An 18,326-nucleotide genomic window follows, 5' to 3' on the forward strand; every position below is an offset into this window, starting at 1 on the left:
TCTGTAAAGAGCTGAAGGGTTGACTCTCTGCAGTCTCTTTTTCTTAGCATCTTCTTACTACCTCCCACAGGGATCCCTATGGCTTTGGAGATAGTCGAGATACAAGGCGTGATCGATCTCCAATCCGAGGAAGTCCAAGGAGAGAACCCAGGGATGGCAGAAATGGCCGGGATGCCCGTGATAGCAGAGACATTCGAGACCCCCGAGACTTGCGGGACCACAGAGACAGCAGAGACATTCGGGATCACAGAGACAGCAGAAGTATGCGCGATGCTCGGGACATGAGGGATCTTAGAGACTTTCGTGACCTAAGAGACTCTAGGGATTTTCGAGATCACCGGGACCCCATGTATGACAGATACAGAGACATGAGAGACTCCCGAGAGCCTATGTACAGGTACTTACATGGCTGCCATGCTTCCTTTTTGTTAACAGCCTTTGTGTGTTTTGCTGAATTAAGTGACAGCTCTAAAAAGGCAGTGACTTTATCAGCCTTGCATTTTCTGTGTATATCAAGTAGTAGACATGGTGCTGGTGCTCAATAAATTTTGCTGAAATGTGTGAATGATTGATTAGTTATGCTTAGTGAATGAATCTGGATTTTTCTAGGTCCTGGAAAAGACAACACTGTACAGATGAAAACAGAAAAAAGTACAAAGTTGTTGGCAAGGCAAAAACCCAGGGAGGAGATACACAAATAGCCAATAAATATATGAAAAGATGTTCCATGTCATTAGTCATCAGGGGAATGAAAATGAAAGCCACAGTGAGATACCACTTCATATTTACTAGGATGGTTATAATAATTTTTTTTTTTTAATGTGTGTGTGGTACTGGGGATTGAACCCAGGGCCTCCTGCATGCGAGGCAAGCACTCCACCAACCAAGCACTCTATCCCCAGCCCCACATAATAATTTTTTTATACAGAAAATTACTAGTATCTTCAAGGTATGGAGAAATTGGAACCCTCTTACATTGCTGGTAGATGTGTAAAATGGTATATAGCCCCTGTGGGGAAAAATTTGGTAGTTCCTCAAAAAGTTAAGTATAAAATTATCATGATTCATTAGTTCTATTCCTGAGTATATACCCAAAAGAATTGAAAAGAGAGCCTCAATTATACATGAATGTGCATAGCAGCACTATTCATACAAGACAAAAACTAGAATCAATCTAAATGACTATCAAGAGATGAATGGATTTTTAAAATGTTATAGATACATACAATGGAATATTATCTGGCTGTAAAAACTCATGGAGTTCTGATATACGTTAAAACATGGATGGCCCTTGAAAACATGCTAAGTGAAACAAGTCAGTCATACACACACACACACACACACAAAATTCCCAGTTATTGTATGCTTTTACCTATATGAAATATCTGGAATAGGCAAATTCATAAAGACTGAAAATAGATATTACCAGGGGCTAGAGAGAGGGAGGAATAGGGAGTTACTGCTTCATGAGCAGAATTTCTGTTTGAGGTGATGGAAGTTTTGGAAATAGATAATGGTAACATTTGTACAACATTGTAATTCCACTGGATTCTACACTCAGAAATGGTTAAAATGGCAAATTATTATTATATATTTACTACAACTTCTAGGTCTTAAAATTTTTTCTAAATCTGGTTTTTGCATATAGGACAGAATTTTAACTTGGTGAAAACTTCCCTAACTTTTCAGGAGAGAAGGCTCTTATGATCGATACCTGCGGATGGATGACTATTGCAGGAGAAAGGATGACTCTTACTTTGACCGTTACAGAGACAGCTTTGATGGACGAGGCCCTCCTGGCCCAGAAAGTCAGTCTCGTGCAAAAGGTAAAGTAGCAGAAACAGTCTATTCCTAGTACTGTGGTAAAACACTACAAAAGACACTAATAACCAATACCCCAGTTGAAAGGGGGCTAATACATAGTTGGGCAGGCAGGTCATTAAAAGAAATAAAAATAGCTTGTTAATGTTTAGAGAACATTCAGTTTGAAAATAATTTTTAAGTTCAAATTAACACCATCATCTGGTCTAGTCATACATCAAGAAATACAAAATTCCAGAAATGAGAAATGAACAGAATATTGGAGCAGAAAACATTAAATGCTTGCTTTTGTGCTCATTGACTAGCTATGACTGTCTGGAATATTTATACAAAATGGGTTTTTGTTTGTTTCTTTATCATTTTTACCTGATCACATCTCTCTTTTTTAGGTAAAGACAAACTTGGGTCTATTTATTTATTTATTTATTTATTTATTTTTAGAAAAAGCATAAAGGGTTTATTTAGTGAAAGGAAATATGCCCCAGGGGAATGTGGAGTAAGCTGTCTCAAGACAGGAAGTGGATTTTTCTCAATACACCTTTTTTTTCAGTGAGCTGGGTGTAGTGGCAGCGCATGCTTGTAATCCCAGAGATTCAGGAGACTGAGGCAGGAGGATCAAAAGTTGGAGGCCAGCCTCAGCAGTTTAGAGAGACCCGTAACAGCTTAACAAGACCCTATCTCAAAATAAATACTAAAAATTTAGGGCTGGGGTGGTAGCTCAGTGGTAAAGTGTACCTGTGTTTAATCACCACTACCACAAAAAAGTCTGTGCCTTTTAATCCATTTCATTTTTATGAATTTAAGAGTGAAAAAAATATATTATTATTTTTAGGAGGTAGATGTAAGAATTAATTTAGAGAGTCCTCTGGCTTATTTTTGTAGAAGGACAGTCCTTATTTTAGATTTCCCTGGTGGTATCTTGCAGAGCGTTTGAAACGTGAGGAACGGCGTAGAGAAGAGCTTTACCGTCAATATTTTGAGGAAATCCAGAGACGCTTTGATGCGGAGAGACCTGTGGATTGTTCTGTGATTGTGGTCAACAAGCAGACTAAGTAAGACCCCTTGGATACCTCTCCCTAATGAGGAGATGGGTCAGAAGAAAAAGTTCAGGCTCCTGCTTAGCTGCTTACCCACTGAACTTGGGCTTGCCCACTGAATTCTGGTATTGTTATGAGCATTAGCCAGAGTTCTTTGAGTTGTAGGTGACAGAAAACCCAATTCAATCTGCCTTGAATCCAAAAGGGAAATTTTTGGATTGCTCAGCTGGGAAGTCCAGACATGGCCTCATCCATGGTCATACTGTGCCATCAGGACTTGGTCTCTGGTTGGCATCTTGGCACAGCTTCCCTCGGTGTTTCCATCATTCTCATGCAGGTTTTCTACTAGAAAAGGCAGACTAGCTAGATAAATGTTTTCTGAGCTTAACAAACCCTTTGAAAGAGAGCTTCATTTTCCTAAAGTCCTGGATTATTCTCATTAGATTGGCCTGGCTCACTTTCCCCATCGCTGATCTTGTCACTTTGGCCAGGGGTATTAGAATGCCATATGTCTGTACCCACCCTAAAGCTGGAGGTGGGGTTAGACCCATGTGAACTGAGAGTGGGAGAGGGAGTAGGTATTAATCAAGCAAAGCAATAGTTCCCCTTCTGTGGGACAGTCCCAAATCCCTAATCGTTTGGGAAGCACATGTCTGGGTTTTCCAACCAAAACTGTGCCTGCTCTGTGAAGGGCCCTGGCCTTGCAGAACTGTTAGATGACCATGTTAGCCAACCCAGAATTGATAGCACAGCTCTGTTTCACCTCTACATTCTCACCTGGGAAGAGGCAGAGCCGAGAAACAGAAAGAGAGATGGCAGCTTGCAGTCTCGACAGTAGCTGTGTTCCCTTTCCCCAGTTGGTTAGTAAATAACATCATGTATTTTCTAGTAGTTTGGGGTTAAAGAGCTAATTTCAAGTCAGTGACTAGGGAAATAGGTGTTGAGACACCAAGCAGCAGGCAGAGTTCACAGGCTCTGGGCAACCTTGTTCAGAGATAAATGCTGCTTTTACTGTAGCTTTTTCTGGATAATACATGATAATAATAGCTGTCCTTTTCTGAGCACCTACTTTGTACTACCCCATGCTAGGTGCTTTACGTAAATTATTTTTAATCTTCACAGTGATCATGTTACATGTGTATTCCTTCAGCAAGTGTAGATACCAGGTTCAAGGTCTTAATAGCAGCAATAAGCAAACACACAGCCCTTTCCTCTTGTGGACTCACAACCTGTTTGGAAAATGAAGAAAAAAATATGTGGGTGATGAGAAAAGAAGAGAATATCAGAGATCTAATTAAATTGGAAGGAAAGTAAAGGAAATGACATAGGAGCTGAGCCATATTATTATTGTTTCATTGGTTAAAAAAAAAAATCTGAAATTGGTTTTTCATTGGATTTACTTAAACATTCACAATTTTGCAAACAAATGTTGGGGCTGGGATTCAACTTTTTAGCATGAACGTCTGTGTTTTCCCCACTGCTATGCAGACTGCCCAAAGGCAGATAAGTGCTGCAGGTCTTAGCAAGCAGGATGAGCTAAGGAAGGACCACTGGACTAGAGAATCAACAGAAGTGTATCAAATACTGGACTACTGTCAGATTCCTCTGTGACCTCAAGTAGGTCACAGCCATTCTGGAAAAGCCAGTGGAAGGAGGGTGGTCTAGATCCTTGGAACCTCAGGGGGGAATTGGGGGTAGAATTTGAATTCTCTGCAGGCACATGTGCAGCTGAAGTGCAACAGTGTGCAGATTGAGAGTTGGTCGAGAAGCACTGACCTGATCCGGTTTACTCTTGCAGAGATTACGCTGAGTCTGTGGGGCGGAAGGTGAGAGACCTAGGCATGGTGGTGGACTTGATCTTCCTCAACACAGAGGTGTCACTCTCTCAAGCCTTGGAGGATGTTAGCAGGGGAGGGTCTCCTTTTGCTATTGTCATCACTCAGCAACACCAGATTCATCGTTCCTGTACAGTCAACATCATGTTTGGAACCCCACAAGGTATGGAGACCCAAATAGGCCAGAATCTCAGAGGACAGTTGTTAGCACTTTAATTTTTCTATGCCTAAGAAATAGATTTTGGGCAGATGACTCACGTATCAGCTCAAACACAGTAGGCCCCCTCCCTAAGTTTAATGCCCTAGAAGAGACTTGCGTATCATTTATTAGTCTTATTTTCTCAGCGATACAGTTCAGAGTCTTCTTTCTACTTAACCATTAGGTGTATGCAGTAAATATGCTGGCAAACATTTAATCAGCTCTGAGGTAAGGGGATAGTCTGTAGCATTCGTTGATTTCTATGGTGTAAATACCCCCGGTATGTCCCCTTTCAAGTCATGAAGGTGAAGCACTGAAAGGAGAGTTGGAAAGAAATGCACCCATTGAGCTCTGGCCAGTGAGATCTGGCTCCCGCAGATCTCTGGTGCACACTGTGCTGAAATGCAATAGAATCCTTGCCTTCACCCAGCGCTCTAATGGGAACAGAGACTATCACAGACAGGATCCTGGTACTGTGCTGGAGAAGTGAGTAGGTGGGCTGCGAGGACAGGGAAGAGGTTCTGACCCCTAGATGCCCTTCAATTCCTTCTCCAAAGTAGTGCTTTGATACCCAAGTGTGAAGACTTAGCTAGCTGTGCCCTGCTCGGGGCTCTTACAGCCTGGACTTTCCCTTTCCCACCACACCCAGGATCTCTCTTGGCCAGACTAGCTGTGCTCATAGCCTCAGAATATGTTGGGATCTCTGGTGAGTCAGTTGTCTCCACGGAACAGTCCTCAAGATGTGTGAGGACAGTTAAGAAAGTTCTGAGACGTCTTCTCTCCATCCTGCAAAGTCGTTGCCCACTGGTAGAGTGCGAGGTTATTTGGGGTCACAATTTGATCTTAATCCATGACTTTTGAACTGATGAATTACGAAACAGTAGGCCAGCTCTGTCCTGAGGTGCACAGTGGAAAGCCAGGCTTTACAGAGGGCTTTTTGGCCTCCTGCTGCTGGTCTCGAGGCTGCCGGCCTGCCTCCCATGGTTACTCACCACATGGTCTGTTTGAATCTGTGGGAGGCTGTCATGTTTCTTTGGGTTTTACTACCAGTCTGTGATCTAGGAATTTCCCCAAAGAAAGAGCTCTATACAAAGGTGGGCATTCCCCACCAAGGATAGCCATTCCCCTCTCCTCCCCATCCCACCCCTCTCCCAGTCTCAAGGCTTTTTGTCATCAAAATGGTTTTCTTGCTAGTTTGAGGCTAGGAAAGGCTTGGTAGAGTACAGCAGGTGGGCACTCAGATCTGTCATTGGAGAAAATAACTCATGTCGTTCCCTCCTACAGAGCATCGCAACATGCCCCAGGCAGATGCCATGGTACTGGTGGCCAGAAATTATGAGCGCTACAAAAATGAGTGCCGCGAGAAGGAACGTGAGGAGATTGCCAGACAGGCAGCCAAGATGGCTGATGAAGCCATCCTCCAGGAGAGAGAGCGAGGAGGCCCAGAGGAGGGAGTGCGTGGGGGGCACCCTCCCGCCATCCAGAGCCTCATCAACCTGCTGGCAGACAATAGGTACCTCACTGCCGAAGAAACGGACAAGATCATCAACTACCTGCGAGAGCGGAAGGAGCGGCTTATGAGGAGCAGCACCGACTCTCTGCCTGGTGAGCTACGTGGCAGGGCCGAGGTGAAGTTCTGACTCTGCATTTCTCTAATCCCCAGGCTCTGTTGGGAGGGTGTGAGCCCAGGGCTCCCTGGGTGGGTGAGAGAGAGGAACCCATCCCTTGGGTTCTCTCATGGGCCATCCATGCTAATTTGATTAACGATAACTTTAAGATTCAAGTACTGAATTCTGACCCCCGTGATGCACCGTGGTGGGCTAGTATTGCCGGCTCCCTGGTAGTCAAGGTGGATGCCACTCTGACCTTTGCTTTTTTCCAGTTTTCTTTGGAAATGGGGCTATTGTCTGTAAATAGCACATATGTACCATGAAGTGGCCCCTTTGGGAAATTGATGTCATTGTCTGTGTACCATGTGATTGATGTGATTCAGTGATTGTTTTTCTTCCCTGGGCTGCTCGGCCTCCTGCCCTTGGGGGGTACTTTCAACCAGATGCCTCCCTCTTTTTGTCTTCCAGGCCCGATTTCCCGCCAACCACTCGGGCCGACCTCGGGTGCCTCGCTGAAGACACAGCCAAGCTCCCAACCGCTCCAGAGCGGCCAAGTGCTCCCCTCTGCTACACCCACTCCAGCTGCACCCCCCACCTCCCAGCAAGAGCTTCAGGCCAAAATCCTCAGCCTCTTCAATAGTGGCACGGTTGCGGCCAATAGCAGCTCCGCATCCCCCTCAGTTGCTGCCGGAAGCACCCAGAACCAGAATTTTTCCACAGCAGTGAACAACCAGCCTCAGCAAAGATCACAGGCCTCTGGCAATCAACCTCCAAACATTTTGGGACAGGCAGGATCTGCTCGGAACATGGGCCCCAGGCCTGGGGCTCCTTCCCAAGGGCTGTTTGGCCAGCCCTCCAGTCGCCTGGCACCTGCTAGCAACATGGCTAGCCAGAGGCCCATGTCATCCACAGGCATCAACTTTGACAATCCAAGTGTACAGAAGGCTCTGGACACTCTGATCCAGAGTGGCCCTGCTCTCTCTCACCTGGTTAGCCAAACCACAGCACAGGTGGGGCGGCCCCAGGGCCCCATGGGATCTTACCAGAGGCATTACTGAGGCTAAATTGTTCAACCATCCCTAGTCCCCTCCTCCCCTGGCCTCCTTCCACTTCATTCTAAATAGAGTTGTTTGGAGGATGTTGTCTGCGGCTCCAGGTCTGCACCGAGTGTCATGAGTTCCTATACCTGCGCTCTCTTCTGCCCAAGGCTGTGGCTTACTCCTCACAGAGTCAGAGCTTACACTGCATTTGGGGGTGTATCTTTTTTTGGTTTTTGGTAGGGGTCACCGAGGTAGTCCAGGCGTCTGGGCTGTTTATATTGATGGGGCTTCCCTGGTTCCTCTGTCTGCCGGATTGTGGGGGAAAGGAAGAAGCCACGTCTGAGCTGGCATTTGTCATGACAGTAGCCATCACCTTTGCTTATTTTGATCCTGCCTAGTCATGCCCTCCTTGCACGTGTTGACCAGAGCTGCAGCTCCTGCCAGGTACAGTGTCGTCACCATGCGCCATCCCATGTGTATGGGATCCTGCTCGAGGCTCAGATCAGCACCCGGCCACGAGGGGGAGCCACAGGAGGAGGGTCTCCTGCCTGCAGCAGGGTGATGACCAATTGGAAGTTTTGGGGGCGATACTTGTTTCTTGTTTTGTTTTCATTTTGGAGGATCCCTAGGGGAGGACTGAACAGCTCCAGTCACCAGCAGTTTGGCACTAACTCTTCCCCAAAACATCTCTGTCAGCACCTCCCTCTCCAGTGGCACTCCAGGGAGTGGATCTGAGAAGGCAGCTTGGACTCTGGCAGTGGATCCCATTGTTCCAGTGATTTGTTTTTTGAGAGTTTAGCTCAAAAACCCAGGCTATTGTTTTCATCTGCCTCTTGTTCTGTTTCCTGAGCAGCAGGAGGTAGGGACCATTTCGATGTCATACTGTTGGTAGCTGGACATGTTCTCGATGCAGACGGCGTTCGTAACCTTTGAGCCAGAGTGAGATGTTGGAGGGCCTCTGGCTGCTGCTCTGAATGTAGCGGAAAGAAACCACCCTCTCCCTGGGGCTGTGCCCACTCGAGCCCCGTGGATCGTCTCCACGGGCCTCTGGCAGGGCTGAGGGCAGAGACTTCAGCTGAGTCCCTGCCAGTGGCTGAGCAAACAGTGGTTTCAAAACTCAAGGTCCCCAAATGACAGCATTTTATGTTCTGACCCGTTTGTGTTATATAGTGTTTTTTTTTTTTTTTTCCTTTTTGGAACTCTTGTGTTGTTAATAAAATGAATGATTACTTTTTAATTAAAATGAAAAAGTCAACACTGTGTTCATCTTTCTTGGGTGTCGATGGTATCTGCAGCACCTCTTTGCAGGGCACTTTTTCCGGGGTTAGAAGGTGAGGAGCCCCTTCTGGTCTGCCACTGCTTGTCCTCAACTTAGGGTCAGGCCTCAAAACCTCTTCACCCTGCCGGAGCCTCATGAGTTTCTACACCTGCTCTCTCTCCTGCCAAGTCCCGCGGCCTCTCTGTGCAGTTCCCCTAGTGAGAAGCTGTCCCGATAGTTCAGGGCAGAAGCCCACTTGCTAGTTATGCCGTTCAGCATCCTGCTTCTGGCAGACATGCAGTGTCAACAGGCGGTCCCCTTGTTCTAGGAAAGGAAGGTGGTTGTGAGGGGTCTTCTCTGGCTGATGGGGAGGGGAACACTTCTGTTTTGATCTCAGCTGGTGCTCTGTGCTCACTCTTGTGCGGGTAGCTGGTGTACTCTCCAGTCAGAACCTGAGCGCTTTAGAGAGCCCCCTAGACACCTAGGAAGTGCAGGTGCCTCCAGGCACAGGAGTGATCCTTGGGCAGTGCTTGCCGGGACAGGGCCCCAGTGCTGCCCACACACAAATTGGACAGCCAGACCCGGTGCATTCGCTTGCCTCTTCTGTCAGCAGAGTTCAGTGTTTCTGACAGAGTCCAGTTCCTCCTTGAGGGCCCCCTGGAGTTCCAAATAGCACACCTCAGGCCATGAAGGGTATCATAAAATTATTTTTATTGCATTTTGTGCAGACGAGAGTCTAAAAAATTAATACAGTAAAAGCCTTAAAGCATTAAATGGGAGCATTCAACAATAAAGGAAAGAACGAAGCCTCTCCTTTTCATATTGGCACGAAGAACACAAGGTCAATACTGAGGCAGGATGCGGAATACTGAAACACTGAAAATTAAAGGCAGGCCTAGTAATAATAGTAATAATAGTAATAAATACTCTGGATTTGGTTTGCAACCTCTCCTATTTACAAGGTTTTCAACTTCATTGCATTGCCCTGCACATAGATCTTCTAAAACAAAAGCAACACTAGTTAATCACTACAAGGCTATTGAAATATTGCACTCAGAATAAAAGTCACTTGAATGGACATGAAACATCTAGCTACAGTGATTATAAAGATAATTTGATGAATGACGTGATAACATTCATAACAAATATTGCACATGTAGCACAGAAAACTTGGGTTTTTGTTGTGGGATGTTTGTTTCATCAACGGAAACTTTGCTCTTGCCAACCAGACGGTCTGGGCCCAGATAGTGCAACTTTGGTTCCCTAATTGGTGTTGACCACCACCACCGCCCAGCCCCACCACTTTAAACCAAAATGCTCAGGCCCCCAGAAAGCAGGACCCGTGGTTCTCAGAGGGAGGGCTTTTGGAAGATGCAGGGGGCTGGTGTCTAAATAATTCCAACTTTCTGACTAGTTCTTGGAAGAATCTATCTAGTCCCCGATTAAATTTAACCGGCAGACCTCCAGACCTATCCCCAACCTCACCTGACCCTGTCTAGATGGCACCAGCTGCAGCTCTCTGCCTTGGGCTCAAAGGAAAGGAGGTGATGAGGTCAGGAGTACCCAGTGGCCCCAGCTCAGGGAGATGGGCAGGATGTCTAACTAGGTGTGCAGTTCAGGGCCCTGGGGCTGGAGATGCTGTACCCAGTCCCAGAGGGCGCTGGAACGAGCATGCAGTGCCTGTCCCCCTTAGTGCCCTGGGGGAAGGAAACAGCCCAAACGCTTTCCCTATGGGCAGAGTGCGCCTCCGACCGACCCGGCTGATGGGGAGAAGCGACAAGGACTGGAGTCAGCCCGAGGAAGCCAAAGGCCTTGGGTCCTAGTTAGAGGATAGGGAGGTGCTAACCTCTAAGCTCATGTGACCCCAGATGCCTGGGGGATGTACTAGAGGCGCTGCTAGGCAGAGAGGCCTGGCCTCAGAACACGGAGTAGGCGGCGGAAACCCAAGACCGGAGCTGCGGATTGGGACAGGGGAGGAACATCAGGGGCGGTGCTGGGGCCTCCCAGGGGGTCTGACCCCTAAACCAGAATTGCCCCCTCCTCCCTCAACTGACCCAGGGAGGAAACTCTGGGGGTGCGCCCTCCAGCTCCACGATTTCAGTCTTTGGCGAGGAGCCATGGGATGGGGGAGCAGGCGACAAGCCAACTGAGGAGAGACGCCTGCTCCCCAGCGAAGGCACCGGGGCGGGGCTTCCTCGGTGGGGCGCGGGCCTCTCTGGGTTTCTCCCTCCGAAGAGCGCCCCTCCCCTATCCTGGCCCCAACTTGCATAAGAGCCGAAGAGAGGAGGCTGTGCACGCGCCTCTGCAGCCACAGTGGAGGCTCCCATCCGCTGGGAGGCGAGTCCACGGGAAGCAGCCGCGTCTCACTTCGTCTCCGAAAAGAACTAGAGGGAAGGGAAGGGAGCCAAGGGCGCGCGCAAAGGACGAGGAGGCGAGAGCGGACGGAGCGAGGGTGTCGAGGGACCAGGACCAGGACCACGACCCCCGCCTGGGCCTAAAGCACTTTCGCTCTCAAACTCTCGAACGTCAAGGAAAACTCGGCTTCCCAGGCCTCCGCCTCCCCGGCGGCCCCAGCGGGAGGGCTGGACCGTGGCGAGGAGTCCGTTGCGCTTCTAGTTACATAAATATGGGGACTTTAAAAATACACGCGATGTCTCCTGTACACTATGTATAGGCTCGGCCGCCCGCGCCCCGCGCCCGCGCCCCGCGCCCCGGGCTGGCTGGGCGGGGAGGGCGGTGGGGACTTGGGGCGCCGACTGCCCAGCGGCGCCTCGGGGCCGCTGGGAGCGAGCCGCAGCGCGGAGGAGCGCAGCGCCAGGACCGCGGCGGGCGTGGGAAGGGGGAGGGGCCGCGTGGATGCCGCTTTCCGCACCTGCTCCCGACCCTTATTGCAGCGTCTCTCCGGCCCGGCGAGGCCGCGCTTAGAAAAGGGCAGCGCAGCCGGGACGACAGGGCGCTCGGGCGCCCTCTCCGAGTCAGCCCCGACGGGCGTGGCCTCCAGGCTTCAGGCAGCGGGGAAAGGGGCCAGGGCACGGGCACAGGGTCTGTATGTAAACGGTGACAGCGGCGGGGGGCGCGGCGAGGGCTCCGGGGCCGCGGCCGGGCGCGCTGGGGCCCGGGTGGCAGGTCCTGGCCCTCAGGAATAGATGGTGATGACCTCGCGGCCGCCGCCGCGGACCAGCATCACCCGATCCAGGTGTTCTGTGAGGACCTCGAGGAACTCCATGTCTGAGAGCCGGTCAAGGAGAAAGACTCGCCCCTCCCCTCCCGGCAGAGCAGGGGTCTCCGGGGACCTCGCGCTCCTGCGTCCCTGTCCGAGGTGCTGATCCTGAAGTAGGACCGGCTCGGACCTTTCATCCCGGGACTAGGACCAGGTTCCCGGAGGCCACCTCCCCGCCCACCCCCGCCATCTTCAGTCCAGGATACAGTTTTCGTCACCGTTGCGGTTGCGGGGAGGCCCGGGCATGTTGAGCAAAACGAGCTTGGCGTCCCGGGATTTCTTCACGATGACCTCGTTCAGCCGCACGGCCGTGTGCATGCGCCGCACGTTGGACTGGTTCCTGCGGAGCAAGGGGAGCAGAGCGTGAGCCCCGGGGAGGACTCGGTGGCCCTCCCGCAGACCGCGCTGCTGGGGGGCTGGCCCTTGCAAGCCCGTGACACCCACCCCAAGCCTCTCCAACCGAGCAATCAGAGACTCCGGAGGCCAGGGGCACCCCGGGGGTCACGAGAGAGCAAGGAGAGGGGAGACCTGGCCAGCGGGAGGTAAGATGAAACATGCTGAAGCACTTACAAGTTCTCCCACTCCCTTCAGGAAACAGAAGCAAAGAGAGAAAGAGGGAAAGGTGTCAGAAGAAGAAGAGGCGGGGTCCTGAGATGCCATCACCTGCTCTCTCGCCCCGCATCCTTCACCTCCCCATTTCCTGAACCTGGAAGTCCCAGCCTCAGCACCAGGCCAAACCCTGTGAGTTCTCAGGTGGGAAATGAGCCGCCTCTGGGGCTTCAGACAGGACCCTGCTGGTCCTCTGCCACGCTGAGCAGGACCCGGAGGCCCACCCCACCCAAGCCCTTGGCCCCAGCCCATACGGCTTCATGCTGAAGAAGTCCTTGATGCCCTCCGAGGAGACGGGACTGGGGCCCTTATTCTTCTCTGCCACGGACTTGTCCTTGGTCCAGGTGAGATGCACCTTCTCGGGGTCTGTCTCACCCTCCCCCTCAGGCTCCTCCCCTGGGGACGGGGAGCTGCTGGGGCAGCTGGGAGCACTCTGGTCGTGGATCAGCTGCACCTGGGGGTGAAGGAAAGGCGAGGAGGTGACTCCTTTGGCAGCCAAAGGTCCTGCTCCCACTGGCTGAGGCCAGACCACTGCCGCTGCCCACCTCCTCCTCGGGCTTCTCCTCGCTGTCACCAGCCGTCTCTTCCGGGACATTGAGGCGAAGCCGAGTGTTGGCTGGATTCTTTCTCCGGATGGAGCCTCGAGACTCATCTGTGATACTCTGAATCTAGGGAGTGACACAAGTTGGTGCCAGCTCTGTTGGAAGTCACCACTCATGCCCTGCCAAGAGCTACCACCAGTGCCAACATTCAGCCAGGAACCAACCAGCAGTTCAAACAGCGTAGGACTTCCTGTCCAAGAGGACTGCACACTGACCTGGCCACTCCTCCAGAGCCCGGACCTCCCGCCATCCCACAATCAAAGTGCAGCACTGCCACAGCAAGGCTCTACCACGCACTGTGGCCCACGTCAGTTCTGGCTGGTATGAGCAAATGCCATCTCTTACCATTTTTACTGCCACCCCTGGGTAACACCCCCATCCTTGGAGGTCCCTCCTTATCTAATAAAGGGGTACCTGTTACTCATTTCCCTGAGGATCCATCAACCACAGTCTTTCTGGGGGGAGGGGGTACTGGGGATTAAACCCAGGGACAACTTTACCACTGAGCCACATCCCCAGCCCTTTTTATTGTTTATTTTGAGACAGGGTCTCACTGAGCGGCTTAGGGCCTTGCTAAGTTGTGGAAACTGGCCTCAAACTTGCAATCCTCCTGCCTCAGCCTCTCACATTGCTGGAATTACAGTCGTGCACCATGTGCCTGGCCATCAGCCCCATTCTGAGAAATGTATTAACCACACCAGGGAGACTCATAACCCATGGTCTGTCACCCTCCCCTATAAGATCTGCCCCCATTCCCCAAGCAACCTAGCCCCACCTCCAGGAGTTTGTCCCCAGTCCTGGGTATCATCATTCATGACCCTAAGGACTCCACTCCCTGGGGAGGGTCTTTCATCCACAGTCCTGGGACCAGTGATCCACACCTGGGAGGTCTCACATGCACACTCCATGGGAGACCCATCACCCTTAGCCCTGGGAATATGGACCACGCCCATCGCTACATCTGTGAACAGCCACCTGCCACCCACTTTCTGAGAGTCTGTTACATGAACCCTTGTCTCCCACCCTGGCAGCCCACACCCCTGAGGACTCATCACTGTACCTACTTAGCATCCATTACTCTCCCTTGGGCCCCCAAAGTCACATGCAGAGGACAATCCACGCTGCATGCCAAGGCTCCTCTGCCCTGTGGCTGGGGGTGGCAGTGTGTCCTCCCGCTGCCCTGTCAGGGAGCCTGGTGCCGCGAGGTGGGGGAGTAAGGGTGATAGGGTGAAGGCAGCAATGCCGGTGGCCAGGGCCAGACCCAGGCCACCCTGTGCCTGGGCAGACCCAGACCCGCAGCAGGCTCACCTCCCGCTCGCGCTCGTTCTTGGTCAGGTGCATCTGCTTGAGGATCTGGGAGCGCTGCTCCATCACCAGGGTCTTCTCGTAGGTGTAGGCGGAGATGTCGCTCTCGTGCTGTGGGCAGGGGCAGGGGCAGTGAGAAGGGCAGGGGGAAGCCTGCGCCCGGGCAGCTGCAAGGCCCAGGGAGGGAGGCCCAGGGAGTGAGGCCCAGGGAGTCCCTGCCCAGGCCCGGGACAGCGGGAGGCAGGGCTGGAGCACAGAGGGCAGCAACCTGGACACTAGGCAGCTCAGCACCAGGCGTGTGAATGATGAGCTAATGATCCATGAGTGACCTGGTGAGTGCAGAGGCCGTGGAAAAGAATGAAGGGTGAGTGGACACACAGGACTGAGCGCAGCAGGAGCAGGTGAGTCCGCCAGCAGCCATGTGGATAAACCAGGGGACACAAGGGGGACAGGCGCAGAAAGTCACTGCGAGGATGGATGAACAAGAGGCTGGATGGTGTCACCACAGGAACACAGGCTCTGAAGCCAGCCCGCCTGGGTTTGAATCCTGGCTCTGCCATTCACTGTGGGTTGTGGGAGAAATTACTTAACCTTTCTGTGCCTCGATGTTCTAAACTGTAAAAAGGAAATCCTGATAATCACATCGGTCTCGTGGTTGCTGGAGAATGACTGAACATGAAACGCAGGAGCGAGTCCTGCCAGAGGGTGCGCACGATCAGCCTGTTCTTACAAAGGGGCGCGGATGCAGGTGGAAGGAGGGCGGACACCAGGATAAATGTGCGAGGCTAAGAGGTGGGCCGAGGGCGAAGCCGGCATCATGTGCTGTGGGGGCTGGTGGCCCTGGACGGTGCTGGGGCCAAGGGAGAGGCCCGGGCGCCTCCAGAACTTCCCGGAGCTCCGGGACTCACCATCTCCACCACCTCCACCTCCGCCGTGATGCGCAAATGGTACAGAAACGTGGTCAGGTCCTTCTTCATCTGGATGCTGTTGTCGTCCATCTGGGCCACAGTGAAGATTCGCATCTTGCACTTCCGCCAGACCTGCGCGGGGACCCAGAGAGGTGCAGCGGGGATGTGTCCCCAACCTTCCCACCCCTCCTCGCACACACGCGTGGGCCTCGGGGGCCAATGCTGCAGTCTCCAGCCCAGCTCTGAGGCTCCCGGTGAAAACGTCACCGCCGTCCTTTACAGCAACACGCTCACCTCCAGCCTGAAGCCGGGAGCAGAGCCCCTCCCCGGGAGTCCACCGGGGAGGCCAGATGTGGAGGCCAGATGTGGAGGCCGCCCGCCCCCGGAGGTGCCCACGCGCATGCGCACGCGCACTGACCTTGTGGTGGCGCAGCAGGAAGGGCAGCAGCATGAGCATGCCGCCGTCGTGCACGATCCACCAGACGTCGATGCTGCCCTCGGAGAAGCGCTCGGGGTTCCCAGGGAACATGGACACGTTCTTGGTGACCAGCAGGGCCAGATGGCCAGCTGTGGTTTCCCGGACCAGTTCTGATGGAGCCCCAGGAAGGAAGGAGACCGGAAAACGTGACTCTGGCCCCCAGGTCTAGTAGCAGCCAGGGGGCTCCTGGCACCTAGCACCTTCCCCGAACCAGCGTCCACCCGGCCTCCTCACGTTCTGTTTGGATCCGAGGAAGTCCCCCAACCTCTCTGGCCTTCAGCCATCCCACCTGTCAGATCACAGTGACACCATGTGCCCTGTCTGATTATCAAGAACCCACCACGCGTGGGCTCCCTGAATCCTTAAGGGAGACAGAGCCACTTGGAGTTGGAGTCTGTACAGCCTCTGGGGTTGTTGTTAAACTGTGTGACCTGAGGCAAATTCCTTAATCTCTCTGTGCCGCAGTCTCACCAATAAAAGAGAGATAAAATGCCTAGTGCTCAGAGGACCCTGATGAGATTAGAGAAAGCCTCCACTTGTCTGGCACACAGAATGTATTCTATAAATGTTAGTTATCGTATTGCTATTTCCAACTATCACCAAGGAGTCAGATGCTCAGAGAAGGTGAGTCACTTAGGCACTATCACACAGCTAGCAAGGACTAGAGTTGAGACGCAGACCTCGGTCACTGTGACTTCAAAGCTGTAGCTCTTCTCCCTGCTCTGCCCTGTCTTTCCCTCAGGCCTTGAGGGCCATGAAGGAGCCAGGACAGTCTCATTCACATCTGAGTCCCCAGCACACAGCAGTGCTGGCACGTGGCCAGCCTTGGCCGCGTCTTTTGCGGGTGCCGAGAGCACACTTGTGCTGGGCCTGGGAAACTCCCCGGGCCCACGGAAGCAGAACCCACCCCTGCCCGGCCCAGCCGCCTGCAGGGTTACCAATGAAGTTCCGCCACGTCTGATGGTCCTCCTTCTGCCTCCAGTTGCGGGGCCAGCCCACGAGCACCGTGTTGTGCTGCAGACCCCCGAGGCCCCCGGACTGAATCAGGTGGGACACGCCGTCTCGCAGGTTGGAGGAGATCACCACCTGGCAGAAGCCTTTCACCTTCTCTGCCTCCATCAGGCGCCGGATAGACTGGGGGTTGCGGGGACCAGCCTCAGGCCTTCCTGGCCCTGGCTGAGGCCCCTGCAGCCCCCTGGCTCCGTATGTCCCCGTCCTGCTGAAGCTCAGCCCTGAGCATGTCAGAACCGTGCCTCCCTCCTGTCACCTATGAACCCCACTCCTGCAGATGAGTCACAATTTGCCCAGCCTTCCCACCACCTGCCCAATACCCCCCACCACCCAACACATCCCCTGACCCTGCTGGACATCACAGCCTGCCCTCCCTACTGAGTGCCACCTTCTTCAGACACCTCCCTCCACCCAGACTGAGATCAAACTCTCTGGTGGGTGGACGATCTGTTTTAAGAATTGGGGGGATATTGGGGATTGAGCCCAGGGGCTTTACCACTGAGCCACACCCCAGCCCTTTTTATTCTTTATTTCCAGAGTCTCACTAAGTTGCTTAGGGCCTCGCTAAGTTGCTGAGATTGGCCTCAAACTTGCAATCCTCCTGCCTCAGGCTCATGTGTTGCTGGGATTACAGGCGTGAGCCAGGGCACCGCCTGGCAGGGACCTTTTTCAACGCAGCGTAACAATAAGCATCTTAACGCACAGTTGATGGGCATCATACAGGAAAGTTCTTCTCACTGCCATCTTGTCAGTGAGGAAATTGAGGCTTGACGAGACTAAGACTGGCTCAAGGACACAGCTAATGCCCACGTGGGCATGTTGTTGGCACAGCCTCCCTGCAGAGCCCACCCCCCCAGCGGCTGTCCTGGATCAACAGAGGTTGATTTCCACCTCCGCCACCCCTGGCACGACCTCGGCGAGCCATCTAACCTCCACTCCTACCTGTCAGGGGGGCCGACAGCCAGCTCATCTGGGGGCCGGGAGCACTTCGTGCCACGCAGCGTGAGGGTCTGGGCCCTGCCTGGCGTGCTGGGACCCTGGCCCTGTCTCCCTCCACTGTTCTCCCTCCTAACAGCCCTCACTGACGGCCGAGGGTCTGAGGCCTGCTGGACGTCCCATCTCCCAGCCCTGGCCTCCTCGAGGGCGGCCACGTGCTCTTAAACAGCTGACCCGCCCGTGCCCGGCCCGGTGCTCAGCACACAGCTCGCCTCAGCCCTGCACATTGCGCTGGACCGGCCAGCTGAAGCCTCCAGCCCTGGGCCCTGACAGATTGGTGTGAACGGCTCAGTGAGGCGGAAACAGAACTGTCACAAGGCATTAGGGGTGTCCTGCCTGCCCCCCTTCCTGGAGCCCTTTCCTTCCTCCAGCACAGCCATGGCCTGGGGAGAATGGC

General features: G+C 52.8%; 2 protein-coding genes across 5 annotated transcripts in view; one reads left to right on the top strand and one right to left on the bottom strand.

Annotated features, from left to right (window-relative positions):
• The window catches only part of Ncoa5 (nuclear receptor coactivator 5), a 32,278-nt gene extending 23,481 nt beyond the window's left edge, over positions 1 to 8,797 (top strand). Inside the window, exons 3-8 of one of the 2 annotated variants that reach the window (XM_027954233.3) lie at positions 71 to 397; positions 1,690 to 1,826; positions 2,747 to 2,873; positions 4,657 to 4,856; positions 6,177 to 6,497; positions 6,971 to 8,797. In XM_027954233.3, coding sequence (XP_027810034.1) covers positions 71 to 397; positions 1,690 to 1,826; positions 2,747 to 2,873; positions 4,657 to 4,856; positions 6,177 to 6,497; positions 6,971 to 7,560 — 1,702 coding nt within the window. In that variant the 3' untranslated portion in view covers positions 7,561 to 8,797. Of the gene's footprint in view, positions 1 to 70; positions 398 to 1,689; positions 1,827 to 2,746; positions 2,874 to 4,656; positions 4,857 to 6,176; positions 6,521 to 6,970 lie in introns of both variants that reach the window. The other variant, XM_027954235.3, reaches the window with a different exon arrangement.
• Positions 8,798 to 11,936: 3,139 nt separating this feature from the next.
• The window catches only part of Slc12a5 (solute carrier family 12 member 5), a 33,675-nt gene continuing 27,285 nt past the window's right edge, over positions 11,937 to 18,326 (bottom strand). For 2 of the 3 annotated variants that reach the window (XM_027954238.2, XM_027954240.3), the window contains exons 18-26: positions 16,861 to 17,056; positions 15,863 to 16,032; positions 15,445 to 15,576; positions 14,540 to 14,647; positions 13,175 to 13,297; positions 12,884 to 13,083; positions 12,591 to 12,605; positions 12,227 to 12,360; positions 11,937 to 12,028 (exon numbers count right to left, since the gene is read on the bottom strand). In XM_027954238.2, the coding sequence (XP_027810039.2) occupies positions 11,937 to 12,028; positions 12,227 to 12,360; positions 12,591 to 12,605; positions 12,884 to 13,083; positions 13,175 to 13,297; positions 14,540 to 14,647; positions 15,445 to 15,576; positions 15,863 to 16,032; positions 16,861 to 17,056 (1,170 nt within the window). The remainder of the gene's footprint in view (positions 12,029 to 12,226; positions 12,361 to 12,590; positions 12,606 to 12,883; positions 13,084 to 13,174; positions 13,298 to 14,539; positions 14,648 to 15,444; positions 15,577 to 15,862; positions 16,033 to 16,860; positions 17,057 to 18,326) is intronic. The other variant, XM_027954239.2, reaches the window with a different exon arrangement.

This window comes from Marmota flaviventris, chromosome 2 (genome assembly GCF_047511675.1).
Source record: "Marmota flaviventris isolate mMarFla1 chromosome 2, mMarFla1.hap1, whole genome shotgun sequence".
Classification (NCBI taxonomy): Eukaryota; Metazoa; Chordata; class Mammalia; order Rodentia; family Sciuridae; genus Marmota; species Marmota flaviventris.